The sequence below is a fragment of the Peromyscus californicus genome, unplaced genomic scaffold, assembly GCF_007827085.1.
Source record: "Peromyscus californicus insignis strain IS unplaced genomic scaffold, ASM782708v3 Scaffold_13__1_contigs__length_99412109, whole genome shotgun sequence".
Classification (NCBI taxonomy): domain Eukaryota; kingdom Metazoa; phylum Chordata; class Mammalia; order Rodentia; family Cricetidae; genus Peromyscus; species Peromyscus californicus.
Genome location: NW_026294424.1, coordinates 8,621,014 through 8,638,262, shown reverse-complemented (window position 1 = coordinate 8,638,262; position 17,249 = coordinate 8,621,014). Strand labels below are relative to the sequence as shown.

At 48.0% G+C, this 17,249-nt stretch overlaps 1 protein-coding gene across 3 annotated transcripts in view; it reads left to right on the top strand.

Annotated features, from left to right (window-relative positions):
- The first annotated feature begins 16,283 nt into the window (after nucleotides 1-16,283).
- Nucleotides 16,284-17,249, top strand: part of LOC128108180 (kremen protein 1) — a 261,267-nt gene continuing 260,301 nt past the window's right edge. The window contains exon 1 of one of the 3 annotated variants that reach the window (XM_052734401.1): nucleotides 16,284-16,856. In XM_052734401.1, coding sequence (XP_052590361.1) covers nucleotides 16,566-16,856 — 291 coding nt within the window. In that variant the 5' untranslated portion in view covers nucleotides 16,284-16,565. The remainder of the gene's footprint in view (nucleotides 16,857-17,249) is intronic. The other 2 variants (XM_052734399.1, XM_052734398.1) reach the window with 2 other exon arrangements.

The following is a 17,249-nucleotide window of genomic DNA, read 5'->3' as shown; positions in this document are numbered from 1 at the left end:
TGCTACTGTTAACAAATGGAGGTCAGTGACCTTCAGGGTTATCCTTAATCTCCAAGGTATCTGGGTGACACATTCTCAAACATACTTGAAAAAGCAGTTACCATACATCACCTTCTGGAGAATCCAACCGCATGGTTACAGTTCCTAGGCTTACATTAATGCTTGCCAAAGCTGGCCATATTGGGCTCTCAATCCCCATTGGCATCAGAAGGGGAGAGTTTTTCGTGAAGACCCAATAGGTCTCTGCCATGTTGGGCTTCAGCAGCAGCCACAGGGTGCACACAGTGCTCAGGAATCCAAAGAGGAACCTCATTGTCCTGAGGAAAAACATAAACAGAACCCTGGGCCCACACCAACACCAGATCGAGTCTCCTCCAAGTGCCAGTAGAAAGATCCTTCCATCACTCCAGAGGGTGATTTGCAACAGGAGCCCTCCAGTGCTTATCTGCAGCAGATACTCCAGCAGAATCCACCGATAAAAAATTTAAAATATATAAAACAAGGGAAAGAATAGACTGTGGAGAGGAATGATGAGTCCCTAGTTCCCCCTTTTTTTACTTTAGTAAAATATGTTTGTTTGGTTTTTTTTTTAATAGTTCAAATTTTTCTTTTCTTTTTTCTTTTCTTATTTTTTTTATTTATTTTTTTATTTATTTTATTTTATTTTTTTTAAACATCTTGGTTTTTTTTTTTTTTTTTTTTTTTGGTTTTTTGAGACAGGGTTTCTCTGTGTAGCTTTGCGCCTTTCCTGGAACTCACTTGGTAGCCCAGGCTGGCCTCGAACTCACAGAGATCCGCCTGGCTCTGCCTCCCAAGTGCTGGGATTAAAGGCGTGCGCCACCACCGCCCGGCTCTTTTCTTATTTTTTTTTTTTTAAATTAATTAATTCTGAATTCAATTCCCAGCAACCACATGGTGGCTCACAACCATCTATAATGAAATCTGGTGCCCTCCTCTGGCAAGTAGGTGTACATGCAGACAGAACACGGTACATAATAAATAAATAAATCTTTTTTTAAAAAAAAAAAGTACCACAGTCTTAAAAAGTTCACTTTTTTTTTCCTCTCTAGGCATGGTGGTGCACACCTTTAATCCCAGCACTCAGGAGACAGAGGCAGGTGGATCTCTGTGAGTTTGAGGCCAGTCTGGTCTACAGAGTGAGTTCCAGGACAGCCAGGGCTACACAAAGAAACCCTGTCTCAAAAAACCAAAAATTAAAAAAAGTTCATTTTTTTTTCTTTAAAATACTCAAAATCTCTTAGCTCTAGGCTCCTGAAAATCAAAAACAAGCCAAACTCTTTCTTACTCTAACAGGGAAGAACTAGGGCATAGTTAAAATCAGATCAAAGCAAAACCAAAATTCAACAGTATAAACAGCCCAGTGTTCAACATCTGGGACTCATTCATTATCTTCCAGGCTCTGCAGTATCCAGCATTTGTCAGTAGGCCCAAAACAGCTCTGCTGCATACCTGCTACTTTTCGTGTTGGTCTTCTCAGGGTCCTGAAATCTCCAGTGCGCTGGGGTCTCTACTATAACGGAGGTTGTACCTTCACCAATGGCTTCCTGGCTCCTCCGCAGGAGGGACTCCAACTCTGCCACATGGTACCAAGCCTCAGCTTCTCTCCAAGACCCCTTTAAGCCTTAGGTCTCTACTGCAACTCAGGCTACACTTTCACAGATAGCTTCTCCTGGGCTCGCACAGTGCCAAGCCTCAGCTGCTCTCCATGACTCACCCTTTAGGCCTTCAAAATCATTAACATGTAGACTCCTATATATTATGAAATTTGGCTATTGGCTTGACATGCAGCCTTGGCCATCCTGGACCACAGCTTCTGTGTGTTGACCCTGAGGAGACACTCCCAGAGGATTTCACCTCAGTGATGATGCTGGGCTCTTCTTAACCACAGCTGATTTCTCAGCTCCAACTAACCAGCTATTGTCCCAGTAAATAAAGGTTTCACTTCAGTGGTGCTGGTCTTTTGTTAATCACAGCTGATTTTGCTGTCCTAGCTGACAAAAATCATATGTTATTATTTTGATATATCACACAAAAGACCCAAATAGAAAGTTTGTTTCTGAAACTTTACAAACCAGGTCTCCATTACCTGCAATCAATTCTTTCCACACTCATCTCTTCCAGGCTCCCATGGAACAGCCTATTAAAGCTTTGATCACTCAGTGGTTCTTCCAGACCAGGGTTCCAAACACTTCCACAATCCTCTCCAAACGAATATGGCCAGGTCTGTCACAGCAATGGTCCATTTTCTGCTAGTAACCAGCCCAGTGTACTTCCAAAAGATGCACCCTATTAGAATAAGTGAACAGATCAACTCTCAAAGCGGATCTTTGCCCATATAAATAAGATAAGGATCTCCTTATCTAACCTCATCCTGGATTTCCTGGGTGGATCTTGAATGTAATGTTAAAAGTCCTTGTAAGAGACTGAAGAGAAAAAGATGCACAGAGGTGTGGTGGATTGAAAGAAAATGGCCCCGAAGGGAGAGGCACTATGAAGAGGTGTGGCCTTGTTGGAGGAAGTATATCACTGTGGGGGGTGGGCTTTGAGGGTCTCCCATGCTCAAACTATGCCCAATGACACAGTTCACTTCCTGTTGCCTGTGGGTCGAGATGTAGAGCTCTCTCAGCTCCTTCTCCTGCACCATGTCTGTCTACATGCCACCATGTCCCGCCATGACGATAATGGACTAAACCTCTGAAAATGTAAGCCACCACAATTCAATGTTCCCTTTATAAGAGTTGCTATGGTCATGGTGCCTCTTCACAACAATAGGGACCCTAACTAAGACAAGAGGTGTGGAGAATCGCATTTGAGGACAGGAAAATATTGGAGTGATCAAGTCACAAGCTAAGGATCCCTGGCAGCCAGAACAAGCTGGGAGAATGAAAGACGTGTCCTTCTCTTCTCTGGGGTGAACATAGCCCTGGTGACACTTTGATTTAAATCCTCCGTCCTCCAAACTGTGAGAGAATAAAATTCTATTGTTAATTTTTATTTATTTATTTATTTATTTATTTATTTATTTATTATTTTTCTGGTTTTTCAAGACAGGGTTTCTCTGTGTAGTTTTGGTGCCTGTCCTGGAGCTTGCTCTGTAGACCAGAGTGGCCTTGAACTCAAAGAGATATGCCTGGCTCTGCCTCCCAAATTCTGGGATTAAAGGCATATGCCACAATTCTATTGTTTAAAGCCACCAAATTTGTGATAATGTTCCAACACAGCCCTAAGAAATTATTCTAGGTAGCTGGGTGGAGTGGTGCATGTCTGTAAGCCTAGAACTTAAGAAGCAGAGGCAGGAGGAGGATCAGGGTTCAAGTCTAATAGGGGCTATATCGTGAGACACTGTTAAACAACAAAAAAGAAAATAGAAAGAAGGAGATAATAGAAGAGAAGAAGGAAGAGAGAGAGAAAGGAAAGAAGAAAGACAGGAGCTCAATCTGGAGGCTAAAGAAGATAAAGAGAGCAGTGGGGTGAAGCGTGTTCAAATCCTCTGCCAAGAGGGGGACATTCCTCCTGCTGATAAGTACAGTCATTACTCCAGATGTGGGAGCTAAAGAGTTGTATGAGTGGCAGGGCCAAGCTGCAAACCGCCTTGGTTCTCCATGCCCTCAGAGGAATGAACAAATCTACCAGGCACCTCCAGCTGCCTTATCCATGAGGCAAGATGGAAGAGGGAGTGCAGGGAGGCCCTGGGAACACAGGGCAGCGTCAGGCTGGCCTGGGGTGAGCCTTTGGCAGTGCGGGATTCTCCTGGAAGAAAGAAAAAGGCGGTTGGTAAAGACAAAGGCACCAAAGAGCTGGAGGGTGCGCGGTGTCCTGGTGGCCCCACGGGAAGCCTACTAATCTCGAAGAGAAGGGCTAACCAAAGCGTGGCTACAAGCAAGGTCAAGGGGCAGCGGGGCAACAGTGGGTGCCAGCGGGCTAAAGGACGATTCCGGGAGAGGGCAGTGGGAGGGCTCCTGTGTCTTTGGGTGTCTTTGATCTCTGAGCCGCTTTGGCCCAGGGCAGAGCCGTGGGTACCAACGGGGTCGTGTCTGTTTAAACAAAATTAAACCCTGGCAGTAAATCATTAACTCGTGGAAGAAACAAGCAGGGGTATAAACCACATCTCCCACACCGAGGGCTTACAGCCATGGGGCTGGGAAGGACCGCTTATCAGCAGTGGCAGCTTACTCGTCACCCCCTGAGCCAAGGCAAGTGTCTGCACCTTCTACCGTGAAGTCTAGGTGCCAGGTGCTGTGGGAACAGAGCACAGAGTTACACTCTACCCTATGCTCAGAGCTCTCTCGTCATGAACACCCAGCTGCCAGTCCCAACCCATCCAGCATCTCCCATAATCCTCAGGAGGACGCTGTGATGCAAGGCAAGGACCAATTGCATTTTCCAGGCAAGAAAACCCAAGTTCAGAGAGGGAGAACAACTTGCCTTGGTCACACAGCTTCAGTCATGGAGGAAAAAAGCACGAGTTCCTTTGGTCTCTAAGGCATTTTGGCCTGTGACTTTTCCCTTAGCAAAAGGAGGAGAAAACGTTAGAGAAGGTGTACAGGAGCGTGAAGCGGGGAACACAATCGGTTCTCCCAAATAACGGGCAGGATCAGCAAAGCTCTGGAAGGCAAGGCAGCCACTGTCTTTCTTAGTCACTTACTCTCGATCATTTTCAAATCTTATGAGTGTAACATGAGCTTGTGAGGACAGTACCTAGGGAGGCCAGAAGGAGGTGTCAGAGCCCCTGGAATTAGACGTACAGGTGCTTGTGACTTGAACTCAGGTCCTCTGGAAGAGCAGCTAGGGCTCTTCACCACTGAGCCATCTCTCCAGCCCCCACTGTCTTTTCTGGGAGCCCATAGCCTCCCAACTCCCTTCTCACTGAGCATTCATTCTATCCTTCCTTCTCCTTGGGGGTTAAGAGTAAGGGTTCTGGCATCAGATCTGGGTGCAGCCTTGGCTTCCCCTCTATGCAGCGCTGGAACTTCGGTGGAGCCCACTTCCCCTTCTTCTCTAACTATAAAGTGGGGATACTACACGCCTCAGGTAGAGATCAAAGCGGGGGACCCGTGCCAAGCGTTTGGCCTAGTGCCTGGCACACAATAAATACTCAATAAACACGGGCTGTTATCGTCTCCCATGGAGGAAACTGCCTCCTCAGCCTTCCTGGCCCCCACACCAACTTACCTGCATCTCCGGTCTGCTTTCTTCACACGGGGAACCAACTCCAGCAAGGCAGAGAGGCAAGGTCGCGTCCTGCAAACAGTGTCAGGTGCGGTGGACAGACTGAAAGCAGAGCAGAGCCTCTGAGCAAACCAGTCAGAGGTTTCGATGACTGAAATTTCAACTGCACGCGGGGCCTTATGATCAGAAAACTGGTTTGCCAACCTTTCCAGATCTTTCCATCGTGAGTCTTTGGGGCATGCCAGGAGGACAGTCTGCAGAGGAAATGGCAGAATAAAGATGTGGGAAAGTGCCTGCTGCGTTTGAGGGAGCTACTGTGTGTTTGAGAGGGGTGCAGGGCTGCGCAAAAAGGGCCAGAAGGATGGTTTGGGGGTCCAATCAAGGAAAACTTTGACTGTTAGGCTTTTATTTTGTCATACACTCAAGAGTCAGTCATTCATTTAGCAAATATTTATTGTGTGCCAACTGTATCTGGGGCATTTTGCCAGGGATTAGCTAGTAAAGCAAAAGGCGCAGTCCTTGTCCTTCTAGGAGGAGGAACCACAAACGGCTTGGGTCGCACAGCAGGTTGCAAGTGGGCTCAAGGGGCTAGACCCGGGGCTCGGGCACCTGTCCACCCTGGGGTGGGGAGCCAGGGGCCGTTAGGGGAGTGGCTCCCGGATCCGTTGTTGCCTTTGTGGGTTCTCTGGGCTTAGCATTCCTGTCCGAGGACGTTTCCTAAGCAGGAACAATCGGTCAGGATCAGCCCGTGAACTCCCGGTCAGTCCCCAAGTACCAGAAAAAGGCTGTTAAATTCAATCTAGACAATCGGCAGAAGCCTGCCCGCGGGCCGTGGCGACGTCAATCAAGTCTGCCCAATGACAGTCAATCAATACCTTGGACGGGCCCCAGAGGAAAGCAGCTCTTTTCCTGGGCACCCAGGGCAAGGTGGGAGACTTGCTCCAAAGGGAGGCGACTCCTGTAGTAAAATGATGTCACAGAGGAAAGCCCCGCGAGCTTGAGAGAAGTAGCACCTGATAGCACCCTTTGAGTCCCTTAGCCTGCTGTTTCTGGAACCAAAATTATCCCTGGACCTTGCTTTGGGGCTGGGGGAAGAGGGGCGATTTCAAGACAGGATTTCTCTATGTAGCCTTGACTGTCCTGAAACTCACTTTGTAGACCAGGCTGGCCTTGAATTCAGAGATCCGCTTGCCTCTGCCTCCTGAGTGCTGGGATTAAAGGTGTGTGCCGCCACGGCCTGGCTGGACCTTGCACTTTCATACCAATCATTAGCCCCCTCCCCCTTTGGGGGTGGGAAGCAATCTAAGTTGGATTTCTGTCACCATACGTGAACAGGTTTCAATATGTTCTGCCTCTTTCCTAGACTTCTCATACTTCAACTTTGATACACACACACCCAGAAACACACACACACACACACACACACACACACACACACACACACATATCCACGTACATTAAAATACTTATACACGCAATTATTTTCCCTTTGCACAAAAAATTAAAAGAATATTTGGTGCCCTGTGTTGCTTTTTTAAGTACTTTATGTGTATGTGTGAGTGTATGCATGTGTTCCACACATGTGCAGGAGCCTGAGGAGGTCAGAAGATGCATTGGATCCCCTGAAACTGGAGTTAAGGACTGTTGTGAGGTAGCACGTGGGTGCTAGGAACTAAAGTTGAGGATGACAATGAATTTCTGATCCTCCTGCCTCCACCTCCTAAGTGCTGGGATTACAGGTGTGCCCCACCATGCCTGGTTTACAAGGTGCCAGGCAAACTCTCTACCAACTGAGCTACAAACCCTGGCCTCTAGAGTTTTGCCACATTGACTCACTTACCTACTTATTTTGGCTTTTTTTTTTGTTGTTGTTTTTCGAGACAGGGTTTCTCTGTGTAGCTTTGCGCCTTTTCCTGGAACTCACTTGGTAGCCCAGGCTGGCCTCGAACTCACAGAGATCCGCCTGGCTCTGCCTCCTGAGTGCTGGGATTAAAAGCGTGCGCCACCACCGCCCGGCTATTTTGGCTTTTTTAAGACAGGGTCTCACTATGTAGCCCTGGTTGGCTTGGAACTAACTCTGTAGACCAGACTGGCCTCAAACATAGAGATCTGGCTGCTTCTGCCTCTCAAGTGCTGGGATTAAAGTTATACATGTAACCACACTGGGTCCATTTTAAAATTTATAGTTGCTTTTTAAAAAAAATTATTTTATGTGTAAGGGTGTTTTGCCTCCTCTGTGCACTGCCTGCATGCAGTACCTTTAGAGGCCAGAAGAAGGCACCAGATATCCTGGAACTGGAGTTACAGACAGTTGTGAGCAGCCTTGTGGGTGCTGGGAATTGAACCCGAGTCCTTTGAGAGAGCAGTCAGTGTTCTTTACCTCTGAGCCACCTCCCCAGTCCTCTAGTTGCTTTGTTAACTTTACAAAAAGTATGATAATGAATACAATTGGGGCTCATAGTCTCTTCTCGGCAGGATATTGTAAAAAAGAATCTGTCCGTATTTTCTTTGTGGTTGAGGGAAATAACCACACAGTTATATTTATGCGATCTTTAAACTTGACATCACAGAGCAGAAGGCGGGTTTATCTACCAGGTTGTAGATGCTGCCTATTTCAGAGAAGGCCTTGATTGGCTCTGCTTTGGTCACATGGTCACTGTTAAGCCAACTGATCCGGTTAAAGGAGTGAAGTGCTCTGAATGGTCATTCTGCTCACCTATGCCTCTTCCCTCCTCCCAACCCCCCAACACACACATTCAGGGGTTCTCGGTGTAGCCCTGGCCGGCCTTGAACTCACTGCCTCCCTCTGCCGCCCAAGTGAGCCACTCCTCCTGACAATCTTATAAACTTTCTAAGCCCTGCGTTTGACTACTTCGCGTAGCTAGCTTAGGCCAGGATGGGGTGGAGCAGGACGCTGAGTTGATAATTCACGTTCATCCTCCCCCACAAGCCGATGTTTTCTAGGCGAGGTAAGTGGAACACACATTTCCACACTATCCTCCAAGTGCTTGTTGGGCAAAACCAAGTAGGCAGCCTTTATTTCCTCTGGTTCCTTTTCCCTTTCTCTCCTAATGGAGGTTAAGCCACATAAAAGCAACCTAGCTTGTCTCTCTTCAAAGGTCTAATGACCCCTCATCTACCATCAGCCTTTCTTGGCCAAGTGGGCCTGTGATTACACTTCCACTTCGGTTAAATACCTGTGCCTGCTGGATGAGGACTGCTACCCATGCCACAACTGTCCCTCCTACGTAGGTAGGGTGGTGTTCACACTTAGCGCTTGAAATTGCTACTTCCTCTATCAGCACAGCCGTGACAACCCCTGTTCTTTGATACAATCCCTATTTCTGTGTCCTTTGAGCCAAAATTGGCCTGCAAATGTATTTAGCCCCGTAGTAAGCCAAATCTCCAAAACCAATTGCAAAAACTTTTCTTGATTTCCTCTCTCTCTTTCTCTCTCTCACCTTCTTTTGAACAAATCAGAAGAGCTATGTGTCCTCAGCCTACATTCCCCATGGTAACTAGGCGCTGGAGTAACCGTCTTAAAATGGCCAGGCATTCCCCAGGCCACCCCTCCCAAGGGAGTTTCTGTTTGAAGCCCCACCGTCGTTTACCACCACGGCATTTGCGGGTTATTTTTGCTTACACCTGGCCTACTTCGCTCACTCACATTCCCGGCCTGGCCCCTGGAGCATTGTTTGAGTTTTGTGACTCCTGGTTGGGTGGCCATTGCAAATCAGGGGCAGGTTGGAGCAGGGCTTAAACCACTGATGAGTCGGGGCCTAGATTGGCCTTGTGCCTCAAGGCTCAGAGGAGACAGAGATTGATGGCGCACATCAAAGGCGGAAGAGCCACTTCTAAGGGGTTTGAAAGAACTGCCGCTACTTGTCTGTATAACTACTATTGTACCTTTCAAGAGAATTATATGATGTTTAAATACAATAAATGAAGTTTCCAGAAATAGATGTAAATGCTGTGGAAGAAATGCTAGCATAGCTTAAACCTGAATTGCCTAAAAGAAGTAGGATAAGATTCAAAGTCTTAAAACCATTTTGCAAAATAGTTAATGTGTACTTATATTTTATAGAAATCTTTTATTGACTTCTTTGTCTGTCTCCTATACTAATAAATGTTTGCAGAGTTGGGAAGTCAAAAGAAAAAAGAAAAAAAGGCAGGAAGGTAATTGAATACAGGGACTAGTTAGTACAACTGTAGATTTAATCTTTTTTTTAAATAATTGAAAAAAAAATACAGACAGTCCTGTGTGCCCACTGTGAAGTTTCTCCCAATGGTGACATCTTCTTCCATAACTATAGGACAATCCATTTGTCTTCTGGTGTCATGGCTTCATGTGGAAAACCTTATTACTATTCAATAAAGTTTATTGAATGAACGTGTTTGCATATAGAAAAGGAATGTTATCATGTGTTGTTTTAGTAGATTACTCTCTTCATTTATTTTTACTCTTTTGAGCAGGTAATAAATATATGCACAGGGAGCAAAATTCAAACAGGTCTTAGTCATCAGGGAAAACCATTTATTCTTTTTTTTTTGGTTTGGTTTGGTTTGGTTTGGTTGAGACAGGGTTTCTCTGTGTAGCCCAGGCTGTCCTGGAACTCACTTTGTAGACCAAGTTGGCCTTGAACTCACAGAGATCCATTTGCCTCTGCCTTCTGAGTGCTGGGATCAAAGGCATGTGCCACCACACCGGGCTATTTATTTGTTCTTAAAGATTTATTGGGTCTGGAAAAATGGTTTAGTGGCCAAGAGAGTGCACTACATTTGCAGAGGACCAGAGTTCTGATCCTAGGACCCATGTTGTGTGGCTCACAACTCCTGTACATTCACCTCCAGGGAATCTAACTCCTCTTGCCTACAAGGGCATGTGACACACACACACACACACACACACACACACACACACACACACACACAGTTGTATACTTAATTTTAAAAAGCCTTTAAAACTGTTTATTGCTTTAGGTGTATGTGTTTTGCCTACATGTACTTCTGTTCACCAAGAGAATGTCTGATGTCCAAGGTAAGAAGAGGGTGTTGGATCACTGGGAAACAGAGTTAGGGATAGTTATGAGCCACCACATGGGAACTGAACCTGGATCCTCTTCAAGAGCAACAAGTGCTCCTAACTGCTGAGCCAACTTCGTAACCCCCATTTAGTTCTTATGCCTCCTTCCATGCGAACATCCATGTATCTGTTTTCCCCCAGTCATGCCCTTTTCTATTATAGAATCTTTTTTTCACTTATAAGTATATTTTGCAATAAAATCATATTCTATACATATATATTGTACATACAAGTATGTGTACATATACATACGTTTCTCACTTATCAGTATGTTTGAAATCATTCCATACAAGTTCATAGAATTTCTTTAAAATTTTGAGTCAGCATACAAAGTGATGATGAGCTTATGTAATTTTCATACCTGTGTGTCATTGTTTTTTTGTTTTTTGTTTTTTTGGTTTTCCAAGACAGGATTTCTTTGTGTAGCTTTGCACCTTTCCTGGAACTCACTCTGTAGCTCAGGCTGGCTTCTAACTCACGGAAATCCACCTGGTTCTGCCTCCTGAGTGCTGGGATTAAAGGCATGCGCCACCACCACCCGCCCGGCTCCTGTGTGTCATTGTAATTTGATTTTCAGCCTCATCAGAGGCTGCCCTGTCCCCAAATTTCTTTTTTTTTTTAATAGTTGTTTAATATGTGTCCCATTATGGAATAAGTGGATGCATTGTCTGTGATGGATACTTAAAATATTTTCACCAGCTAGATTACAGCTCACACCCAGGATGATTTTCCAGATGTACCATGTATGATGGCCACAGGTCACATCGGTTCATGCCTATTCAGCTTCTTGATTCCATCCTTGACCTTAGCTTAGCTCACAAGACTTCTTGGTTGCTTATTTGAAGTCAACTTTCATTTTTAAAGATTGTGTGTGTGTGTGTGTGTGTGTGTGTGTGTGTGTGTGTGTGTGTATGTGTGTGTGTGTGTGTGTGTGTGTGTGTACTCACATGTACATGTTCCTATGGAGACCAGAAGAGGTCATTAGATTCCCTGGAACTACGGTCATAGGTGATTGTGCACCACTCAGTGTGTGGTTCTGAGACTGAATTCTCATCCTTTGCAAGGGGAGCAAGTGCCCTTACCCAGGAATCATCATTCATCCTTAACTCAGTGACTGCAGGATTGCCCCCACTTCTGGGGATTGAACATAGGGCCGCATGCATGCTGGTCAAGCACTCTGCTGCTAAGCTATAACTCCCAGTGGTTTGAAGTTTCTGTCTCTGTCTCTGTCTCTCTCCCTCCCTCCCTCCCTCTCTCCCCTCCTTTTTTTTTCCAGATAAGGTTGAGTTTATTGGGGAAGCATGAGAGTCATAGATACCTCAAGTGACCAAAGGAAACTGGAAATGCCCCTTCAGACTCACTAGGGGCCTGGCTTTGACCTCCTAGAACAAAAAACTGATGGGTCAGCAACAACATTCTCAGCCAGGACTACGCCCACCTCCTGTCACAGGCAGGGAAGCAGGACTGTTGACATAATCAGTGCAGAGGCCATGGGAGCTGGAGGGAAAGTCTGAGAGAAAGAGGCTGAAGTGGGGGGGACCTTGACCAAGTCCCAGTCTTTGCCTCTGAACACCTCAAACACACGGACAGGTAGTTCTAAAGAATGTTACTGAAAAAGGGAAATACCTAAAGCTGTTTCCAAGAGGTGCCCTGGACTTCTTCCCCATCACATCCCAGAGGCACATGGCAGAGCCCAAAGGCCACTTTTTTCAAATAACAAGAAGCCCTGTTGCTCCTTAAGGAGAGGGGCAGGCGCAGAAGGCTGCGGGGCCTTTCCCACATGGCCAGGGTTCTGTACAACGACTTCCCAGCAGCAGCGTGGCACAGCTCTAGGCGAGAGTCTCCCGCCTTGTCACCCTCACTTTGGTGCACTGTATTCTCCGCTCAAGGGCATGTCTCATTGAGTGTTGCTAGTCTTGACCAATGAGACATACCGGAAGAGTTGAGAAAGTCCGATCTCAGCATATTTGGGGGTCACCCAGTCCTGGTGAATCTCCCACAGCACCGGATCCTCTAGTCCTGCCATGGTGGCTGCCTGAGGAGGAAGAGGGCTGGAAGTTACTCTCTATCTCTCCCTTTTCTGCCTGCCAGATTTGGGGGAAACTTCATTACTTGGCAAATACCTCAGTTTCTAAGTAACATCAACTTTTGTAAAGGCAGATTATTTTATTTCTATTTTGCTAGCCTGTGTCTTATTGATCATATCTTGAAGCAGAGTTTAAACAATCAAAGCCAACAGGTATGGTAGCTCACACCCAAAATCCCAGTTCTGGGGCAGGAGGATTACTGTGAGATAGAGGCCAGCTTGAGTTACACAGAGAGAACCTGTTTGAGAACAACAAATATAAAGAAAACCCAGCTGTTTTTGTTTGTTTGTTTTGTTTTTTGAAACAGATTTCTCTGTGTAGATCAGGCTGGCTTGAAACTCAGAGATCCTCCTGCCTCTGCCTCCTGAGTGCTGGGATTAAAGATGTGCGCCACTGTTGGGGTTCGGTTTTGGGGTTCAGCTCCGACCTGTCGAAAGGGTCCCTTGAAGGGGAGAGTGAGGAATTGGGAATAGGAAGAAATATAGATGTAGATGGAGAGAAAGACAGAGACACAGCATAGCTTCAGGAGGGCCCTGGGTCAATACCCAGTTGCTTTGAGTTTATTTCTAATGGGCATTTTATAAACTAGCAAGGGGGGAGGCAAAAGACCTCCCCCTTTCAAGATCAAAGCACAATGTACAACTGAGTGTAGACCCTTCAAGACACCTGGTAACCACGCCCCACGGCAAAGCATCTTGTGATTAGGCCTTGAAGTATAAGACACCTGGTAACCATAACATTGCACCCTATTATGCAGCCTTGGGGAACAACATGAACTCCGACTCTCAAACCTGGAAACAAACCACAAGCTGGAAGCTTTGTGGGCTCCCACACGTCACCACCGCCTGGCTAAAAACCATTCATGTATATAGTCAAAGGACAATTTGTGGGAGTCGGCGCTCTCTCTCCACCAGGTGGGTCCTAGGGAGTGAGCTCAGCTCATCAGGCGTGGCAGCAAGTGTTTCTGCCCCCAGAGCCATCTCACCGGCCCTAAACCAGATTCTTTTCTGACCCTTGTGTTGTCATTGTCACTGAAGTTTTTGGGAGAGGTATGGTTGTTCTTCTCTGCACTCAGAATTTATTCTGGTCTCATGAAGCCCAGGGCTCCTAGGCAGCTGGCGCCAAGCGGCCTTCGATGTCTGAAGAATGGGAGGGATATGTATTGATGAACATAACCCTCATCGTTTAGTCATCGGCTCAGTACTGAGTGCCTACTCTGGGCCAGGAGGCTTCAGCCTAGATAAGACAGAGGTCCTGGCCATTCTAGCTTTTCTTTCTGGGGCATGTGTGTATGGAGGCACAGAGGACAGACAAAATAAATGACCATATTATTCAGTATGTTGGGTGATAAATGCAATGGGGTGAGAAGAGGCAGATCAAGGGAGGTTGGGAATAGGGAAAATGCTGCAGTTTAGGTGAATAGTTGGGATTTGAACAGAGTCTTCAAAAAGCACATATATTCAACATGGTATTTTATCTGTGTATACTTGATGAGATGACCGAGAGCTGATTTTTTTTTTTTTTGAGACAGGGTTTCTCTGTGTAGTTTTGGTGCCTGTCCTGGATCTTGTACTGTAGACCAGGCTGGCCTCAAACTCACAGAGATCCGCCTGCCTCTGCCTCCTTGAGTGCTGGCATCAAAGGCGTGTGCCACCACCGCCACCACCACCCCCTGAGCTGAATTTTTTAAAGGAGATTTATTTTAATGTGTATGGGTGTTTAGCCTGCATGTATGTCTGTGCAACACATGCATGTAGTGTCCTTAGAACCAGAGGAGGGTGTTGGATTTCCCCACAGAGGGTTGTGAGCCCCCACATGGGTGCTGGGAACCAAACTTGGGTCTTCTGCAAAAGCAACAAGTGCTTTTAACCGCTGAGCCATCTCTAGCCACTAATGGCTGAATTAAAATATTTTGAAAATTATTTTTATCTATGTGTGTGTGTGAAAAGGTATGCCATGTATGTACAGAAGAGCGGGTCAGATTCCCTGAAGCTGGAGTTACAGATGATTGCGAGCTGAACCTGGCTCCTCTCTTAACCATCTCTCCTGCCTCAAGGCTTTGTTTTGTTTGTTTGAGAAAGGTTCTCACTGTGTTGCCCTGGCTGGCCTGAAACACTCTGTAGACCAGGCTGGCCTTGAACTCACAGCTCTACCTGTCTCTGCCTCCCCAGTGCTGGAATTAAAGGAGAGCGCCACCACATCAAGCACACAAAGGCTTAATTAAATTTTAACAGCTGAATTGAGATATAATTCATACACTATAAAATTCACCCTGTGTAAAGGTACAATTTGGTGGGTTTCCATTATTTACAAAGAATATAATCATTATCATTATCTAATTCCAGAATCTTTTTATTATCCTTAAGAGAAATCCATCAACAGCAGTCACACTACCTAACCCTACTTCCAGCTCAGCATCTGGCAACCACTCACCTTTCCCTCGCTCTAGATTCTTGGCATTTCGTACAGATCAAACACTATATGCTCCACTTAGCATAGTTTTGTGTTTCATTCATTCAATATTCTGTATTTTGTTTCTTGGTAAGGTCCCATTGTAGCCCTAATTTTGTCATTTAAAATGCAATTGAAGATTGAAACTTTACCATGTTAAAAAAAATAAGATTCCATTGTATGGATTTGCTCATTCATTTTCATCAGTTGATAATGACCTCATACTTTTAAGTATTACGATGCCATGCATGGGCTGTAGTAATTGTCCTCCTCTTAAAGCCTGGGTTGTGCCTTGGTGGATGAAGTCAGAATCCTTGGAACTGACAATGCTCACGTGCACTGATTAAACTTGGCTTGGGGAAACTAACAACTCTCTTGCTTTGTCAGGTGCCTTCTGTGCCAAAGCTTTGGGTGGTCCAGATATAGTAACACAGTTCTGTGAATTTCTTTTCAATTGTATTTTCTATTCCACATTTTGGCAAAACATTCCTTTTCAGTTTAAACTGTAACCTCGTTGAGTTGATTACTCAAGGAAACTCTCAGTGACTTTTCTTTTTGTCTTAATATTTTGGGTGTGGTAGCAAGTAGAAGCAGATCACCCTAACCAAATATTTGCAGATATTTAAACAAAGCCATTCAGGTCAGGGAGGGAAGATGGACTGAGGAAGCAGAAATTGAATGTGGCTTTTAAAGGAGGGTTTTGATTCTCATGTACTTGCTGAGGAAGGAAAAAGCCTGTTCCAAAAAGGGGAAGAGAATTAAAAGTTTATCTTCTGGGTGACTAGGAACGTCTGGGATCGGAGCACGTGGCTTTGGTATGTTTGGCAGCCAGCAGCCTGTGCATTAAGCGTATTGGACTCTTCCGTCCGTCTGCACATGGTGAGATACAAACACTTCAGAACTTCTTTTGAAGGGGGTTGTAAGGAATCGTTTCCAGGGCTGCAGAAAGATGAACTCCATTAGAATCCAGATAACTTCTTCAAGTTCTCTGCCACCTGTCCTCACTCCTTTAGTTGAAGGTAACTGTCTAAGCTACACCCACGCAAGAACTGGACAGGTCCCGGCGGGTTGTAAACCGCCCGGACCGCCCGGGCCTTTCGCGTTCCATGGAGGTGGTGGAGACGAGCACCGAGTGCGGGTGGCTCGCAGCGCCGGAACTGTGGATGAAGCATCCTTCCACACCCCAATAGCTCTAACTCCCGCACCGGAGCAGGACGCGCGGAGCAGGCGAATAGCCCGGGAACAGGTTGAGGTCCTTATTTTCCCGTCATTTCAGCAACTGCCAGGAGAAATGTCCGCCGCGGAGGGCGGAGCACAGATGAGGGGGCGGAGCGAGGAGGAAGGGGCGTGACCGAAAAGACGGCCTGGGCGGAGCAAGGGCGGAGGGGCGTGGCTCAGTCAGTGAGTCGGGGAGGGACTCAGTCGATGGGGCGGGGCGGGCGAGGCCCCGGGGCCCCGCCTCTCGCCGCAGGCGCGCCCGCCCCGCCTACCGGCTCCCCTCAGAGGTGGCCGCGGCCGAGCGCGGGGAGGGAGGGGAGAGCGGGTCACGACGCTGCGGGGGCGGGGATAACCCCTCACGTGGAGCAGATGAAAGGGCCGCGGCGCGACGGCCCGGGGAGCGGAGCGGAGCCTGCGACCCACAAAGCCGCCGCCGCCGCGATGGTGCTGTGAGGCGACCGCCCGCGCTCGGTCCTCCGCCGGCCCGCGACTATGCCCGGCCGCGCCCGCCCTCCGCGCCCTCCCGCCGCAGGACCATGAGGCCACGCTCGGGCGGGCGCCCAGGGGCCCCGGGCCGCCGCCGCCGCCGCCTCCGCCGCGGCCCCCGCGGTCGTCGCTTGCCGCCGCCGCCGCCGCTGCCGCTGCTTCTCGGGCTGCTGCTGGCGGCCGCGGGGCCCGGCGCGGCGCGGGCCAAGGAGACGGCGTTCGTGGAGGTGGTGCTGTTCGAGTCGAGCCCGAGCGGCGACTACACCACCCACACCACCGGCCTCACGGGCCGCTTCTCGCGGGCCGGGGCCATGCTCAGCGCCGAGGGCGAGATCGTGCAGGTAGCCGCCCGGGCCCCGTACTCCGCCGCCACAAGATGGCTCCGGGGGCTGCGCCCGCCGACCCCGCCGCGGGCTAGCGGGCGGGCGGGCGGGGGGGAGGCGCGGAGCCCGGCGGCATCCCTCCCGGGCGGGCAGGCGGGCGAGCGGGCAGGCGGGACGTGGCCTCCGGGGCACGGCGGCTGGGGCGAGCGCACGTGGGGGCTCGGCCTCCGGTGGGTGCACCACGCCGGGGTGGGGGTGGGGACTCTGGGCTGGGCATGGGCGCCGGGGCGGCAACTCTGGAGTTGGCGGGACGTTTTTCTCCTTCAGGTGAAAGTCCCGGCAACTACCTGTTGAATGCCAACTTTGCAAAGGCGAGAGTTGAAGGATGGAGCGGCTTCTTAAAGGTCGCAG